This window comes from Mustela putorius, unplaced genomic scaffold (assembly GCF_011764305.1).
Source record: "Mustela putorius furo isolate JIRA1106 unplaced genomic scaffold, ASM1176430v1.1 tig00000695_pilon_pilon_pilon, whole genome shotgun sequence".
Classification (NCBI taxonomy): domain Eukaryota; kingdom Metazoa; phylum Chordata; class Mammalia; order Carnivora; family Mustelidae; genus Mustela; species Mustela putorius.
The window spans coordinates 8,767,079-8,785,338 of NW_025421447.1; the positions used below are offsets into that span (position 1 = coordinate 8,767,079).

Here is an 18,260-nt window from a genome sequence, read left to right on the forward strand (position 1 = left end):
CAGGAGGCCCTCAGATCAATGATGTCACTCATGATGGACCAACAGGGACCCCAGGGCTGCCTCCCTCCAGGCCCCAGAACCTCCGACTTAGACCCTCCTAAGTGGTGGCAGCCCCTGGGAAGCAGGAGCACCACCTCCCCCCTGCGGCCTCCCAGCGCCCCTCTTCCCTCCCTGTGCCTCCAGCTGTCAAGCTTGCGAGGGCACAAGTATTTCCATGGAAACCAGGCAGTGCCCAGAGCTGGGGCGGATCCCATTTCCCTAGAGAGGGAAGTTGCCTTGGATTTCACTTCCAACAGGGGGGCCCTTGACACACTTTCCAGGCAACTCTCTCGGGAGCGTTCTGTCTTATCTGGCCCGTGGCGTTCGAGTGTCGTCAAAGGCAACACTCACCGCCTGACTGCTCCTCTGGGCTGCACTGGGACACCCGGGGCCACCCCTCCGAAGCCCCAAGCCCTGTCACCTGACAAACGGGGAGGCCCCAGAGACACTCCAAGGGCCGCAGCACCTGCTCCCGGCAGCTCCGGAAGCTGATGGCCCACAGGTGCTGTGATGTGAAATGGGGGTCCTCACCAGGCCCCCTGGCATCATTCTGAATAAGATTTTCTGCTTTGCCCCTAGAGACCCACAGCCACATTCCCTCTCTCACGGCTCTGCCCTCTCCACCACCTCCGGCCAGGCTCCGGCGCCCACTGGAGTTTCTCTCCTGCTCTGTCACTCCCTTGCCATCACTCTGCCCTCCCCTGGGTGACGCTGGTGACCACCATGCAAGCTCCAGCCCGTGGCCAACACATCTCTCTGCTAGCTTCACACCTCCAAACCACCTCGAGGCCAACCACACCCGCCAGGCATGCCTTCCCCTCCAAGCCCTGTCCAGCTGCCCTAATGCCAGGGCCTCGGCAAGCCCCCAAGCCCAGCACACTCCACCTCTGCTCTCGCCTCTCCTGGCTCAGGAAGGCCTCCCAAGAAAAGTCTGCATTGTTCACAGAAGGCCAGCGTGTTCTGAAATGGCAGATTCCATTTATTTGCTCCCAGGTCATTTCAGGGTGTGTGTGTTCACACTCCACTCATTCCCTGCCAGCGTAACGGCTCATAAAAGAGAGATTTGATGATACAAATAGAAAACAGGCCTCCTAAGGAAAAGAGCTTTAAAATGCCAAAGAGTTATTATTACATTATTGTTATCATTAAAAAGCTTTCTTAAATACGTTACCATTTGCTGTAAATATGTCCAGGGTGCCCTGGAAACTCCGGGTGACAAATCGTGTGTATGTGCGTGTGCACAAGCGGGTTGTGTGTCTGCATGTGTGTGCTGGTAAGTGTGTACTTTACAGGGTCTCAGACCTTGGAGGGACTGACAGGCGGGAAGGTGGAGAAGGAATTTCTTCTCCTTACACTTTTTCCTGTTTCCATCAGGCTGGATTGGTTTCCTCTTTTACATTCAGACAAGCCATCCTTCAGCAAAACCATTACTGTAACCCCCGTGCTGGTCACAATGACCTCACCTGACGTTTCCATCTCACGGGAGCTCCCTGGATGCAGGGATAGGGGAGTGGGTTCTAGACGCCCAGGTCTGGGACACAGTTTGGGTTCAAAGATGAACATTCTCCTTTTTTGTTATGACAGGGACAGGGCTTCCAATGAGGGCCACACAGGAAAGTCAAGGAGCTAAGCAGTATGTGTGGGGAGACAGTAGGGAGTGGTGGAGACTGCAGCAAACCAGACCTCAGGCTCCCTCTCCGGGGCATTGCCATCTGGCTCTGGCCCATTGTTGTGTGAGCCGTTCTTGCTAGACTTTTGGCCTTCTCAAGACAAGCCAGTTGGCCAGCTTGTAAGGTAAGACCTACCCATTAAAAAATAAAAAATGTTGGTCTAAACTTTAAACCTATCAGAGGTCTTAGCAACACATCTGCAGGTTAGATCTGCCCCGAGAGTCACAGCTGGTACCCCGGGTCTCTCGTTCCCCATGGCGCGAGCCAGGCCCAGTGTTGGGCGGCCAGTGCTCATCCCAGCCGCTCCCCGACATCAGGCTCAGAGGGGCCAAGGGGGTGCTGTCTGTGGCCATGGGAACTGGGAGGGGCGTGGGCCTCACCTCTCCCGGATGAATTCTGACATTTCCTTCTGCATCTGCTTGCCCTTCAGTTGCTTCTGAAGCAGGAGCTCAAACCCAGCCACCGTGCCATTGCCCTGGGGGTCCTTCTTATCAGCCTAGAAGGGACATAGAAGCATGAGACATTAGGTGACAGGGGTGTCCAGAGCGGCAGGGAATGGGGCGTGGGGAAGGCCATCCACAAAGGGACCCGGGTGTCCCTGGAGACGGGACCTCAGCCCAAGAGGGAAGCTGTGCCCACTGTCCCACCTTTGTCTCTCCTGCTGCCCCCACCCCCACCTTCACGGGCACACTCAGACTTGAGCCCTTCAGCTGCTGCCCCTCCCCCATGCCCACAACCTTTGATTCTCCCCACCTGGGAAAGAAGAGGAAGAAGGGGGAGTCAGGAACAGCAGCTCCCAATGGCTCCTAGCCATTCCCTCCAGGTAGCTGCTGAGGCTGGCAGGAAGCTCTGGGGAGTCTTGGTGGCCTGACACTCAGCTGAGACAGTCTGTGGCCTGAGAGGCAAGTGACCCTCACCGTAAGCCCTCGGGTCTCCTGTCAGCCCCCGGTACTGGCCAGGCAGTGGCATCCTCTCACATTCGTACCAGATCACAGGGGCTTCCAGGAGAGACCCGACTGAAGGGAGGCCAGAGTTCTGGAAAAGGGCAGGGTGCCAGGGTTGACATCCCAGCTGGGAAGCCTCGGGCGAGCTCTCCCCTCTGTCCGAGCCTGAGTGGCTTCATCCGTGAAGCTGGGGAATACTGGGGCCCGCCTCCTGAGGTCATTTCGGGATAAGTGACCTCCGGAAACGGCCTGGCACAGTGCTCGCCGGACACGAAACGCTCCGTAAGTGCTACCTAATATTCGTCCACTTTGAAGTTAAGTTGGGACTCGGGGAAGATGGCCAAGTCAATGAAATGAGAGCTCAGTACTGGGTCCATTTTGCAAGCAAATACTGTCAAAATTTCAAAACTAAATGTTTTCTTTTGTTTTGCTTGCACTTTCCTCAAGGACAGCTGAATACCTCTTCGTTGCCTGCCCCTCCCCCCCAACCTCCTGCCTCCTGCCCAGAAGCCCCTAGGTACACCCTTCCCTGCAGGATATTCATCTCGGCTCTGAGACTTCTCGGGTACCCCACCTAAAGCCGTGGTCGGCCCCATTATAGCCTTTCCCCATCAGAAATGCAGAGTCAGATGCTTTGGTTCTTAATGGAAGGGGTTAAAAAGGCATCTTTTGATATCAGCAGGTGCATCGGTGAGGACCCTGTCCCAGGGTCCAAAAGACCTAGTCCTTGTCTCAGCTCAGCCTCCGGGTGACCCAGTCAGGCCTTTCCAATCCTAGGTTGTATTCCCCGCCCACCCTCCCCCCTTGGCAATAGGACTGAGTTGCATCTCTAAGACCCCTTCCACAGCAGTTTTAGGAAAAGGGAATTCTGGAAAGGGGTGGGTGATGCGTGGAGAGAAATCCACTTCCTATCATCAAGCATTTAATAAGTTTATGGACATCCGCCCACCAACCCCCCCCCCCCACACACACAACATGGGATCCCCTTTCCTCAGCTGTCCTGACACAAAACCCACTGGGCCATACTGCTAATACCTCCTGGGACAGGGAGATCACTATCCCACAGGACACACCAAGTCATGGGAAGCTACTCTGGACAATTAAAAGCTTCTCCAAGTACGTTTAAGCTTAGTACATTTCATTGTTCCCAGCGCTCCCCAAAAGCCCCGCGTGAAACCCCATGCGTGCTGATCTCCAGCTCTTGTGGTGGGCACTCCCAGGGCTCCAGCTAGTCTCCCCTGAATGCCCCCCTTCCTGTGCCCCTCGTTAGGGACAACGTCTCTAAACTCAGCCACTTCTCTGTAGCTGCTACCATGCTTCCCTGACTCCTGCACCTGCGGCTGACATCCACCGTGCCTCCTCACAGCCCTTCCCGCACACTGCTTCTAAACCACATCACATCTTATTCCAACAGCTTCCAACTGCAAACAGAAGGAAACCCAGCATGCTCCCAGGACCTACAGAGTCTCGTACACTCTGACCTCCGCGGCCCCACAGGTCCCTCCTCACAGTGTTAGCAGCCCCTGTCCGCACAGATCCCCACCCTGACCTGGAAGAAACATGGTAGGGGGGCAGAACAGGAATTGCCAGGCATCTCTGAGAGCCCAAGTGACTTGTCAACGCAACACAGCACTTCTTCCCGGTGCTTGGCTGGCAAATCTAAAAACGGGAAGTAATCGGTCCCGCATGGTGGGGAAACAAACAGCTTTTATTTTGTTTATTTATTGTTCCTCGGGGTCCCTGTGAAAGTTGTGTTTTGGGGGGTTTTTTTCCTCCTAAAGTGTACAATTTGCTGGCTTTTAATACGTTCACAAGGCTGAGCAACCGTCAGCACTATGTGAATCCAGAAGGAGGCGATCGCACTTTGAAAGTCATTGCAGACTTAAAATGTGCACGCCGAGGGCTATTCTTAGAGTTTCTGAGCAGGTGGGCCGTGCATTTGTCAAAAGATACCTATTTAATTGTGCGAAAATACACCTAAGATAAAACATATCATCTTTTTTTTTTTTTTTTTCCTTTTTTTCAAGTAGGCTCCATGCCAGCCTGGAGCCCAGCACGGGGCTTGAACTCACAACCCTGAGATCTCTCGAGACCTGAGTGGAGACCAAGAGTCGGACGCTTTACCCACGGAGCCGCCTGGGCGCCTCCACTCAAGTCAGCTCTAGTCTCCTGCCCTTACCAAGCAGCTGGGAAGTAACCCTCCTGCATATCTGACTTCCGTCTGGGGTTTCCGTGTTGTCCTGAACGCAAACCCTGTCCATTCTCTGAGATTTATGAAACAATCTGGACTCCAAAGAGGGTCTTAAATTTCTCCCTTGGATGCTCAGTCTACCAGCAGGTTTTGACAGGAGCGGACCCTCTCTTTTGAGTTCCAGACCCTTCAGGCCCCTTCTGGGTGTCCTCCAGGGGTGGGGGGAGGGGATGGTGCTGTCACACAGTGGGAGAAACTGAGGCACGCTTACCCAGAAATAGTCACAATAGCTCCACTCGGTCGGTTTCAGCAGCTGTTGCTCCGGCATCGTGTCTGGGTGAGGGAACGTCACGCAGTTTATCTGCAGGGCACAGAACAGGAAAGAAAATGCCTCACCTGGAAGGCTGGGAGCCGCTGGGAAGGCTCTACCCCCGGAACACAGCATTGCCGAGGTCTCCCATCAGCGCCAGCTTGAGAGAATGTGCCCTGAAGGCTTGGGGATGCTCCAGGGGCTCAAATTTCAAGTGAGGGGCAACAGCACCCAAACCCACCCCAACGGGGCCAGAACCGGTCCCAGTGCTCTGAAGGGCAGTGAAACAGGACCTCTCAAACCCACAAACCAGGGACTGCAATTCGGAAAAGGGCGCTCTGCGGACGTATCTGCGTGTGTGTGCAATGACACGCGCACACAGCCTTTCAGACCATCTGTAGCAGAAAAACACAGCCCCAGGAGCAGGGGAGCAGCTGAACAGAGCACAGGACGGTGGTGGGGGGGAGGGGGGGTGTGCATCTCTTGGGGTTTGCATGGACAGCCAAAGACACAGGGAGAAAGTCTAGGTTCTATTACTCAGCAGGAAGGAAAAAGGCAAGATATCCAATAGTATTTAGAGTTGTTACCATTTGTAGAAGGGGGGTGGAAGAGAAAATATGGACACATTTGGTTATTTATGTATAGAATCCTAGAAGCTGACAACATCCCCGGCTTGCAGAAACAGGAACTAGGCAGCGGAGAGGTTACGTTGTGCTGTGCGTTTTAATCACTATGTATTCTACAGACAAAGAGTTGAAAGCGATCACGCAGGACGGGTGCTTGGGGCTGGCCCTCGCCCAGGAGAGGGCAGTGCAGACATTCCTGGGGCCTGTCTCAGACCATCCTGCCCGAGCATGTCCCCAACGTCCTGGCTTTCCCCATCAGGTGGAAACGGTTTTGCCACTTCTGTTGCTGGTGTTGCTTCAAGCCTGGGATGTGCTTCTGGGGAGCCCGTTCAGGGAGTTTTTTTTGTGGGAGCTGCAGAACCTTGGGGAGCCCGCACCTGCTGATGTGGGAGGAACGGTGCAGAAAGCCCTGGGGTTCTGGACAGAGGCCACACACTCCGGTGCAAGGCAGCCGTGCAAAGGGGCGAGGGGCTGCCTGTGTAGAAGCCGCAGTTTGAGGGGGCGGTGACCGGCCTCTGCTCTGGGAAGGGGCAGGGTCTGCGAGATCCTTCTAACGAGCAGGTGCCTCTTTGCTCCTGTAAACTGTTGGCAAGCCGGCGGGAGGAGCCCGGTGGGTCGCCCGTCGGGTGACACGACCCAAGAGGGGCTGCAAATGGGGATGAATGCGTGACGCGTCTCCAGGTTTAAAGGTTGGCGTGTAATTCAAAGTTAATGGGAACAACGGCAAGGACGTCCACAACAGCAGCACGTTGGGCAAAGAAAGTCCTCTGCAAGCTAAGTCACGCCCACGGGCCCCCAGCCTTGACCTCGGGGTTCAGGGGCTCACGGGGTGCTAAGTACACGTCGCGTGGGCATCCTCCCACATCCTGCCCCGGCTGCCAGGGGCCGGGGTCTCTCTTGTGGTCCCAGCCAAGGGCAGGAGCGCCCTCCTCCGGTTACACACACCTGGCGGAAGGAAGGGCCGAGATGCCCCATCCGGAGGGAAGCGTGGTGCGGCAGGAAAGACCAGGGGCAGGAAGGGCCCAGAGATTCCTGGAGAAGGGGAGCATGGAAATTCCCCAAGGTCAAGGAGGGAGGCCCCAGGGTGGGGAACTTCCTCCTGGTGCCTCCCGGTGGGGGAGGGCCAGCCTCTCCATGATGCCCAGCATCAGGCAACGGTCTCCCCAAACCCTCTTTTCAGGCTGACACCCTCAAGGGGTGCCCAGAGGGGAGTCTCCCACCAAGGCTTTGACCATCGTGGAAACAAGGGCCAGATTCCAAAGGTTCGCATATTCCTTATTTCACTGGCTGGTTATTCTCTTTCTGCAAATACCTGCGATCACAGGACACCCTTGTGTTGCTTAATAATGGGGTCCGTGCAAATTTCAACGAAATCCAATGACAAATCAACAGAGACATTAGATTGGGTGTTAAGCATCATGGAACTAGGGGGACGGAGGTACTCGGAATTGGACACAAATGTCTTTTAGAGCACCCTGTTGGGGGCTAGTGGTGAAGGGGGATGGGGAGGGTGAGGTTTCATCCCTGTCATTGCTTCTACCACTTTGTGGGGACACTGGTCCTTGGATGGACTGGCCAGGGGCCCCAGGGTGCCTGTCTCCACCTCTCCCAGCTCTGGTTTGGGGATGTCTGCTCCTGGCTGGCCCACAGGGATAAATTACCCCAATGCTCCTCCGAGCCCTGCACCCCCGCCAGCCCCCTGGGGGGAGGCAGTCGTAACCACTGGGAATCCCTGGGGAGCCCGTCCTCAAGGACCCCACCAGGAGCCTTGCACGCATTCCCGTGTCATCCGTCATCATCTTGGCCGTCAGTCACGTTGCTACCCGTCCACTGACTGCGTGCAAACGTTTCTCGCGTGCCCCTCAAGATGCTAGATCTTTCCAGCACTTAGCACACATACATTTGTAATTACGTTTCTCAGGACCATCTAATCAGCCAGACCGTCTGTTCCACAAGGGGAGGGAGACCCTTTCCCTGCTGCTTCCCTCATCCCTGGCAAACAGAAGCCCCTGGTGGGGGGGGGGGGGGCTCAGTAAGCATTTCTGGTGCAGGCCAGAGGCAGACAGAACAGTCTCTGTACTCGGCAACTTTATAGCCTCGCGAGGAAGCAAACAAGTATGCAAGGGATTGCACGGCTCTGGGATAAATCTACCACTGGTAATAAGCCTCCCTCGATATGCAGGACTACCGCCCACAACAGAGAGCTCCCACCCAAAAGAAGAACATGTAGAGAAGCCTTTCCCCATGGAAACTTCCCAGGCGTGGAGTCCTGTACCCCCCAGAGAGCCACTTTCCAGGTTAACACCACCTCCGGGACAAAGCCTGCCCTCCTCCCAAGGCCTCCTGGGCACACTGAGAACCCGGATGGCATCCTCCTCCCTGCAAACACAGGGAAAATGCTCAGGAACCACCTTCTCCTCCAAGAAGAGCTGAAAACGTGCCAGCCGTTGTCCTAAGTGCTGTCCCCGCCAGGCGGATGCCATTATTAGCCCTGTGCTACAGAGGAGCAAACTAAGGCACAGAGAGGTAAAGTAACTTCTCCAAGATCACACAGCCTGCGTGTCTCGGCAGAACCTGTGTCTGAAGTCAGGCAACCCGACTGTTTTTAGCTTTTGCCACACTACCTTCCACACACCTCACCCACGGCAGGGACTCGGGTGGGAAGGGGTGCTCAACAGGGAGCAGGAGAGGAGGTATGGAGGGGGGAGAGGGGCAGTTCTGGGGAGGTGACCCCCACCCTCGCTCCTCTGAGGTCACCGTCCTCCACCAGTAGCATCTTCACGCCGACACCGTTTTCTCCAACCTGTAGATAAATACCAGAACCCCTTCTCTGCCCCCATGATCCCTTGCCCAGCTATCTGGCAGCTAGCTCTGTGTTTGCTTCTGGAGGGAGGCTGATGTGCGAGGGTGTGCAAGAGTGGGTCAGAGCCAGGGTCTGTGCAAGCAGCAAAGACCCCAAGGGCTCACTTCCAGCCCACCAGCTCCCCTCGCCCACCAGGGATCCAGGGCATCTGATGGGCCACACGAGGAAGCAGGAGCCAAGGATGACGGGAGTCCCCCAGACTCCTCTTTCCAGGAGAAGAATATGGCTACTACGGCTTTATAGTCATCTCCTCTAGAATCCTCTAGATTTCTGGCACACCGTGTCTGTGCCGAGAGGGCTGGGAGAAGCCATGACTGCCTGTCAGTCCTCATCAAGCAGCCCACTCAGAGCCTGGGCCGGCCCAAAGCTCGCTCCAGGCCAGCCATGGGAGGGGAAGCTGCAATGTCAGAATCAAGCTCAATCCGGACTCTATCGGGACGCAGCCCGGGACCCAGCAGCACAGATCCTCTGCTGCCCAGTGAGCAACTCCACGAATGCCTGCAAGTGTCCCCTCCGTGGGATCGGACAACGTGGAAGACTGCTTTCTCCCCACTCCAAACCCCGTCCCCACCCGCCCGGAGAGGTTAGCCGGTGCCCCAGGAGCCGGACATCCCTCCTTCCCCCAACCCTGTCCAGCGGCCCTGCAGGGTCTCTTCCCTGGGAAACTATGAGCTCTGGAGGACCGGAGCCCCGAGGGAGGGCTGGGAACGGGGCAGGGGGGAGGGAGGGCGGTGTGCACAGGAAGGAGCAGCAGCACACAGGCCTTCGCTCATCTCGGCCCGGACACATCATCTCTGCTCCTTGCCCGCTGCGTGCCCTCTGGGCAGCCCCTCCTGTCCTCAGTTTCTCCAGCAAAAATTCCCCAAGGCTTAAGTGTTTATTTAAAACCACGGTGTGAGGGGCGCCTGGGTGGCTCAGTGGGTTAAAGCCTCTGCTTTCGGCTCAGGTTCTGATCCCAGGGTCCTGGGAGGGAGCCCCACATCGGGCTCTCTGCTCAGTAGGGAACCTGCTTCCTCCTCTCTCTCTCTCTCTGCCTGCCTCTCTGCCTACTTGTGATCTCTGTCTGTCAAATAAATAAATAAAATCCTTTTATAAATAAATAAATAAAAATAAAACCATGGTGGGGGGTGGGTGTTGGTGACAGTGCAAACGTCCATCCAGGTTGGGCTCTAGATCAACTAAGTGTCGGTCTAGGAAGCCATCAAGGAACTTGCATTTTAAACAAGTGTCCCAGAGGCTTCGGCTGCCTACTCCACTTTGCTGGCTCGCTCTGAGAAGCTCTGATTTAGGTCAGCGGGAAGGAGGAGGGAAGATGCAAGGCAGGGACAGACAATGAACCGGAGGAGACCCTGACCAAGAGCCAAGTTCTAGCCCAAAGCTAGGGCACAGCAGGTGACTCAGGCCTCACCCCGGGGCCACCAGGACCATCCCCACCAGCAAAGTGCTTTCCACTCTGCATTTGTCCTTTTTACTTTTCTTCTGCAATTCTCATATACCAGCCCCTCCTCCTTCTCCCTCTTTCCGCACCGTTCTGGGGGGAACTTTATAGGGAGGTTCCTGCTTTGCCTGGGGCATTTTGTGGCGCTAGGAAGACGGTCTGTCCCTGGGTCTGGCTCACGCCCTGTCCCAGGCCCCACTCTCCTCCACAGACAACCTCTACAGGCCAGGAGAGCACAGGTCTCTGAATCCCGATGCGTCCCAGCTGGGCGAGGCATGGCCGCCTGCTTCAGTTCTACCATCTATAAACAGGGTCAAGAAGATGAGTGTGCACTGAGCACTTACTACGTGCCGGGCTCTGTTTTAAGTGTTTTCTGTATATAGACTCATTTAGTCTTTACCCTATCCCCAGGGCACTGGCACCCCCCACCTCCCCATTGTATAGATGTGGATACTGAGGCACAGTGGGGCAGAGAAAGTCACCCCAGGCTGCTTTGCAGATAGTAGGTGCTTTAACAGACCCCCCCCCACCAGCCCCAGACCCTTCATTCACAGTCACAGTCACCCGGGGTTGGTCCCGTGCTTCCACCTCACACAGTGAGTGGCGAGCTCAGCGAGCCCCTCAGAACACTACTGGTCGGGACGCCTGGGTGGCTCAGTTGGTTGAGCGGCTGCCTTCAGCCCAGGTCATGATCCCAGCGTCCTGGGATCGAGTCCCACATCGGGCTCCTTCCTCAGCAGGGAGCCTGCTTCTCTCTCTGTCTCTTCCTGCCACTCTGTCTGCATGTGCTCGCTCCCTCTCTGACAAATAAATAAATAAAATCTTTAAAAAAAAAAAGTAGAAGAAGAAGAACACTACTGGTGCATACTCAGTGCACACTAAAAGGGCAACAGTTATTGTTGCTGCTGTCACTGCGTATCCAACCCTCTCTTTTCTCCCAGAGCAAGATTTTCAGTCTGCACGAGCCAGGAAAGTGGACCCGCTCTCGGTCTCATCTCTGAGGGGATGGTCAGAACGGCTCCTGCCTCCGCTGGCACCTAGGGGAGCAGGACCCCCATTCCCAACTCCCCTGCACTCACGACCAAGCGGCCCACCCAGGACCACACTTCTCATGTCCCTGTTACTGCAGCCTGAGCACCCGCACAGGGCGTTTGCCCCCTTTCCCTCACACGACGCTGGTGTGGGTGTGTTGGGGAGGGGGTCCTCCTCAGCTCTCCCGTGGGGGCTTGGCGGGCTTCTGGAGGAGCGAGGCGGGTTGGCCACCCCAGGCAGGAGCCGCCTGCTCCTGTCCTCCCGTCCGGGACTCTATTATTAGGGTGCTTTCTCTTGTTTTTAACTTTGACATCTTCCGCAAGTCACCCCGTGCTAAAGCAACCTCAGCGTGGCTGTAATTTACATGCCACATCGCTGCGCAGAGCAAGGCCCACCCCTTCCAACCCGCCTGGGCATGAGTACCACCCCCCCACCCCCCACCCCCACCGCCTGCCCTGCAAAAATGGCTTCTGCATCATTCCTACCCCGCCTGCACTCGGCTAATCCGGGAGAGAAAAAAGTGAAAGGTGAAATTAACAGGAGACATGGGGCAGGGGGGTGGGGGTAGATTGGGGGTTAGGGGGGAGGCAGGGAGAATTTCGGCAACATCCAAGCTTTGGAACTTCCCAGATGCCAGGCTGGGAATGCACTCAGCGGTCCACATTGCCATGGCAACCGCCCAGCGCGGCAGGGCAGAAAAGCCCCAGCTCACCCCAACCTGTGGGCCCCCCCTCCCCCAGAAGTCGCTTACCGTGATGGTGTTTTCCTTGTTCTGCTTTTTGCCTGGTGAGGAGGATCCCAGGTTCTGGGGAGAGAGGCAAGAGACATCATCGAAGCTGCTCTCCATACTGGACATTTCGGGTTTCTATGCGGGGCTCCCCGAGAAGAGCCCCGTGCTGGGGAAGTTCAGGGACGCGTGTGCTCCCATTAACCCCTAAGTCACCATATTCTGGAAGAGGGCAGGCGGGAGTGTGCCTGACCCCACAATGCTCCTGTGGGGGAGGGGGTTGGCCGGGCTTGCAGGTGAATGAGTGCAAGGAAGCCTCCAGCACAGGCTCCCAGGGAGCAGCTCCAAACCAGGTCTCCCTCCTCCCAGCCCCTGATTTGGGGAGCGAACACATCAGCTGCCCTCTGCTGGTGAGCCGTTCCGCGTGCTGCCTCAATGTGCAGACGCTGCCCCTGGGGGGAGCAGAGAGTTAAAGCAGGCCACCAGCCCCTGGCACCAAGGACTGAGAACACGACTTCTTACTCTGAATGCCCCCGGGGTCCGACATATCCAATCCTCAACCGTGCAATCTGCACGGGACCCCTGGTCAGCTCCGTGAGGTGCTGCTCTCCCGACCCTGAGAGGCAGGAGAGATTTCTCAGCACAGATGCCTTCCTGCTTTTTCATTCATTCAGCCTGTGGATTGCCTTTTTATGTCTTTCCACTTCCAGAAAATAAGCCATGGTCCCAAATACCTCCGAGCCCACGCGTCCCGAGCAGCCTACCCCAGTCCCAGGATGGTTCTGGGACAGAACATTAAGGATTACCAGCTGAAGACACCACCCTGGTCACAGGAGACTGTGACCCTAAAGGGGAGGACGGTCCATTCTGGGTCTTCGTTGCCCTGTTAGTAGCAGTTTCATTAGTAATTCAAGAGGGTCTCCGAGCTGGGCATGCGTTGGCCATTCTATCCTGAGCCACTCAATGAGTGGGGAAGGGGGCTCACCAAGGCACTGTTGGGGTCATTAAAGGGACCCACAGCCTTCTTTCTCTGGCAGAACCTTAGGATGTGAATGGCAGAGAGGTTTCTCAGCCAGCCTTGGGGAACCAGCCGTCCCATCCGAGGCCAGCAGAGCCCTGGACCCCCGGCAGGATGAACATCTGGGCACAGGGGTCAGCCCTGCCTCAGGACCCCCTCTGCTCAGCACACAAAATGGGGAGCCTGACAGAGCTGTGCTCACAGTGTGCTCATCCCCTTACTCCTGTCCAGACCCACCTGGGCTGGTAAGGAAAGTCTGTTCACGGAACTCGATACCCTAAGAGCATTGCAGACAAGGGTTCCCGGCCAAGTCACATGACTTCTCTCACTTTCGCTGGTTGCTCTCAGTGGTCCACAGGCTTCGGAGGGCATAAGAATGAGCAGGAATTGGCCCTAAATCGGGTCGCAACCGCACCTCCCAGAGCTGACCCAGCAGCTCTCCAGGGAGCCAGCGCCTCTGAAGCAGAGCCTGGGGGCCTTTGCTGGGGACATGCTGATCTACGTTCTGTCATGCATCAAGGCTCCCCTACTTCTAACAGCCTCTCCAGCAGCCCCAGCAGGCTCTGGGGCGACCTCAGGCTTGTGACCAACCACAGCTTCTGCAGACATTTTCAAACCATCGGCGCATCCAGTTCGCCTACCCTGGACCCTCCTGGGCTATCAGTGGTACCCCAGGGCATTTGCCCAAACTGGACCACGGGGGAGGAGGACGGAGGCCATGAGGTAGGAGCTCAGGTGCTGCTATCCTGCGACAGAGGCAGGGATCTCCTGTAGGCTCATTCATGCCAGGGAGGGCGCTGCGGGAGGGGAGCCTCGGGTGTGGTCAGCAGAGGAAATTAGAGCTCCAGGCTGAATATCACTTCCCTCTATATTCTTCCAGCTCCCCACGTGGAGGCTGGGGACACCCTCTTCTTTTCCAAGCGTGTTTACAGGGGTGGAGAAAGATCTCCATCACCCACAAACCCGGATTTGGGGACCACTGTGTCTGAGGCTCTATGGAAGGAAGCCGGACACAGAGGTGGCCATCCTCCCCGTAACTCGGGCCGAGACAGCAGCGCAAGTAATGGCATTGTCGGGGGGCATTCAGTGTGTGGGTGTGACCACCTTCCCCCTCTCTGCCCTCCTGGTGGGGTGGTCTCAACCAGGGCTGACCAGGGGATGACCCCAGGCTCTTCTGGGCACCCTGGGCTCTGGGCTTGCTGCTGATAGCCTGTGGCTTTCTTCCAGCATCATCCACATAAATATATGTCATATATATACCATACACATATATCTCCACATATCATACACACACACACACACACACACACACACACACACACCGGTAGCACTTCACGAAAGGGCCCCAAAGGAATGACTCCTCCATCACTGGGAGACCACCTACTAGCTGGAAGTTGGTTTCTAAATATTATTCTATACTAAGAGGAACAGTGTTCCTTGGGAGAAATGGCTCTTTCCAGATGTTCCAGATCTGGAACATCTTAATTATTCTGGAAGGTTAGAGACCATGCAAAGAACGATATGATCTACGCAAAAGGACCCTGGCGCCAGCAGAGAGAAGTTCCAACAAGCCAAATTTGGGACAATTTGAGCCTGAGCCTGATTATGAATAATGACTACAAATGAGTAACTTCAAAAGGCAGGAGGGGGGCAGTATTTCTTTATGGAAGAATGCCCATAAAAATGGATAAGGCATCCCCAAATCACCATTTTAAAAAAAAAGAATTTATTTATTTATTTGACACAGAGAGATCACAAATAGGCAGAGAGGCAGGCAGAGAGAAAGGGGAAAGCAGGCTCCCTGCTGAGCAGAGAGCCTGATGTGGGGCTCGATCCCAGGACCCTGATACCATGACCTGAGCCAAAGGCAGAGGCTTAACCCACTCAGCCACCAGGTGCTCCCCAAAATCACCATTCACAAACCCCAAAGTCAAAAATGGATTCAGGCCATGGTCACCAAGGATGCTCAAAGGACTGAATGAAAAGCCTGTGAAGGAACAGAATATGCCCATGGTGTCACCCTGTCCCCCCCGATGCCCCCCGCCCAGATTACCGGCTAATCAGAAAGGGAAAGCGTACCCTTACAAAGGGATCATTAAAAGGGAGCTCAAACTCCCGGTTAACATGGAGGGTAGGATGCTAACCTGGGAAGCCCCAGATGGTAGACATTCTTGCCAGAGCTGTGAGCCCCAAGTCTAAGCAGAAGAAAACAATTACACTAAGCACGGGGGTCATTCTAAACTAACCCAGACTCTTCCCAGATAGAGTCACCGTGCAGTAAGATGGAAGACCAAATGTGTGGTGAATACGGTCCAGATTAAAAGAAGCTAAAAGCCAGAAATGAGAGGAGACGGTAAATCCCCAGATGGAATACTATTGGACCATAGAAAAGGAACACCGTTGCTAACACCTGCAACAGTCACGGCCCTTGAAACACTGTTGTAAGTGCAAGAAGCCAGACCCAAGAGACCACATGGGGTTCAAGTCCACATATATGCAGAGGCAAATCCACGGAGGCAGAAAGTACATTAGTGGGTGCCAAAGGCTTTTGGGGCCTGGAGTGATGAAAATGCTCTAAAATTGTGATGATGGCTGTGTAAATCTATGACCTCCATGTTTGCGTCTTAAATGGGCAAATTGTAGACTGTGTGAATTTCACCTCAATATTTCAATAAACAGGGAAACTAAAGCTATCCAGCCAACAATATAACAACGTACATGCGAACCTGGAATGGACCCTGCCCTGGGGAGAAAAGCAGCTATAAAAGACATGTTGTGGACAAGAGGGGAGTTTGGATATGAATTATAGATATTAGATGATAATACCCAATTAATGTCTTCTTACATGGGCTAATGACACTAAGGTCATGCCTTCCCCTACCTAGGCATACTCTGAAATGTTCCCAATTAAAACAGTATGTCAGGGGGCGCCTGGATGGCTCATCTGGTTAAGCGTTGGTCCTTCAGCTCAGGTCCTGATCCTGGGGTCCTGGGTTCGAGCCCTGTGTTGGGTTCTCGGCTCAGCAGGGAGCCTGCTTCTCCCTCTCTCTCTGCTACTCCCCCCCTGCTTGTCCTCTCTGTCAAATAAGTAAAGTAAAATAAAATAAAATTAAAATAAAATAAATAATAATAATAATAATAATAAAAATAAAATAAAACAGTATGTCAGGACTTTGCTTTCACATAATCCTGGAGGAGGGGGCAGGGGGAGGGAATGGGGATATAAATGAAACAAGATTGGATCAATAATCATCGCAGTGAAACGACTAGTCCCTAGGACTTTATTATACCATGCCTTCTCCTTTTCTGAATGTTCGCTAATACTTGTTGTTGTTTGGTTTGGTTTGGTTTTAATGGCTGTTGCCTATGATTCTAGAAAGTTGTACTCCTTCCCTTCTTAAAAGTCCTTCCCCAGCCTGGTCTCCTCCTCTGGCCTGGGCCACTCTGCTGTTACTGTGAGGTGAGGACCCGCGGGGGGCGGGGGGTGGTGACCTACAAAACAGAGCTGGGGAAACTAGAGCACGCTGTTCACAACTGACCCGCGCGGCGAGCCCGGGTTGGGCGGGTCTTCTGACCCTATCTCCTGGGCCCGTGAATAGCCTGGGTCCCACCTCCTCGGCAGGCGGGATCCAGAATGAAACCTCTCAATGACTTCCTGGCACCACTGGAATAAACCCAAACTCCTCACAATAGGTTTGCAGACTCCTCCAGCACCCCCCCACCGCTCCGCACCTGCTGATTCAGTAAATCACAGCCCTGTCAGCCTCTGCAGGTTTGTTGAAACCGCGGCTCTCCTTCCCCTCCTCTAGGCATCCACATGTGCTGTTCCCTCCACCCGGAAGGCTATTCCCCACCCCCACCCTGGGCTAAGCTAACCGCTCCCTCATGTGTCCAGTCTCAGCTGACCATGTGCATGTTTCCAGCACCCGCACAGACACCCGAGCAGGTGTCCAGAGCACATACTTCCTCCAGCGTTTACCACGGCCCACATGAAATCTCCGGTCTTCTCTGGCACCAGCTACGAGCCTCAACCAAGGCAGGGGCTCTGTCTGCCTGTGACTCGGTGCCTGGGCCACAGAAGAGACGCTCAAAGGAACACATGTCAGTGGACTGAGGGGGTGGTCCCGGTAGGTGGGTGAGTTTCAGTATCTTACCTCCACCTCAAGCCCCCTTCTCCATTCGGACCTTTAAGTTTCCAAGCCCTTGGTCCCACCCCTTTCTCCTCTCCTATATAGGAAAGCACGACAATGGAAAGGGTTTCACAAAAGGGCGTGGGCTCGTCCCTCGCCTGCTCCACAAGCACAGGGATCAGAGGGATCCCACCACAGGGCAGGTGGGCAGGGACAGGCCAGGACGTGCTTCTGCAAAGGCCAGAGAAACTTTCAGCTTCTGATGTCCTGGCCCCGCAGTCCGGTGGGCCCCATTTATCCAATATCTGGGAAGCCCATCCCAGGGTTGCAGGCCAGAAACCTCCACTGGGTGGCGCCAGATCCCCATCACCTGTGCCCTGCCATCTGGTCTCCCAGGACTGGGGGAGGAGAGGGCAGTCCAGCCCCAGACCGGAGGCAGTGGAGACACGTTCCCCCCACCCACATTGTCATTTCCCTGATAAGCTTGCTTGAGGGATACCAGCTCACCGAAAAGAGAACACACAGGGCTTGGGGCATACCCTGGGCAAGCGTTTTGATCTGCCCCCAACCCTGTATCTCAAATGGCCCTGAGCTGGTTTGCTCATTTGTTCATTCTTCTGGTATTACTATGCCTTCATCGTTGTCCATTACAACCGGCAGCGCGGGACCGTGTGAGTCAACGCTAGGCATGCTCAAGGGCGCTGTATAGATCAGGGATCATCTGTTGACCGCACTCTGTATAAGCACTAAAACTTCTCATCCTGTTTCTGTGATTGGCCCCGAGCACCTTTGTGGAGAGCCTTGCACGGCCTAAAAATATGACACGCTACCTTCCAGTTCTGGGAACTGGTGAGCGACCGTATTGGCTCTCTCCGCGCTGCGTGACTTATTCCTGTTACTCCGACAATACCTCAACTCTCCCCATTATGGTCCAGAAAGAATGCGCTCCCCCTGCTCCTTAAAGCAGCCGCTCCCTGCCCCCTCCTGGGTCTCCACAGGATGGCCCCACATCCCCAAATACGGGTAGCCTGCTTCTCCTAATGCGCCAGGCACCTGCCTCCTAACTCAAGTAAAATGTGTTCATTTTAGGAAACGTGAAAGATTCTGCAACGTATAAAGAGAAAGTTCTTCAGACCAAGGTCTCTTGACCTCAACACCACTGTGTTTTTGAACTGGTTAATTCTTTGTGGCTGGCGGGGGTGGGAAGTGGGGGGGCTGTCCTGTGCCCTGTGGGATGACTGGTCATATTCCAGAACCTTCCTCACTATGTCC

General features: G+C 55.1%; 1 protein-coding gene across 6 annotated transcripts in view; it reads right to left on the reverse strand.

The window, feature by feature from the left end:
• Positions 1–18,260, reverse strand: part of GAS7 (growth arrest specific 7) — a 199,308-nt gene that overhangs the window by 24,255 nt on the left and 156,793 nt on the right. For all 6 annotated transcript variants that reach the window (XM_045083388.1, XM_045083387.1, XM_045083391.1 and 3 more), the window contains exons 5-7: positions 11,865–11,918; positions 5,116–5,205; positions 2,090–2,205 (exon numbers count right to left, since the gene is read on the reverse strand). In XM_045083388.1, coding sequence (XP_044939323.1) covers positions 2,090–2,205; positions 5,116–5,205; positions 11,865–11,918 — 260 coding nt within the window. The remainder of the gene's footprint in view (positions 1–2,089; positions 2,206–5,115; positions 5,206–11,864; positions 11,919–18,260) is intronic.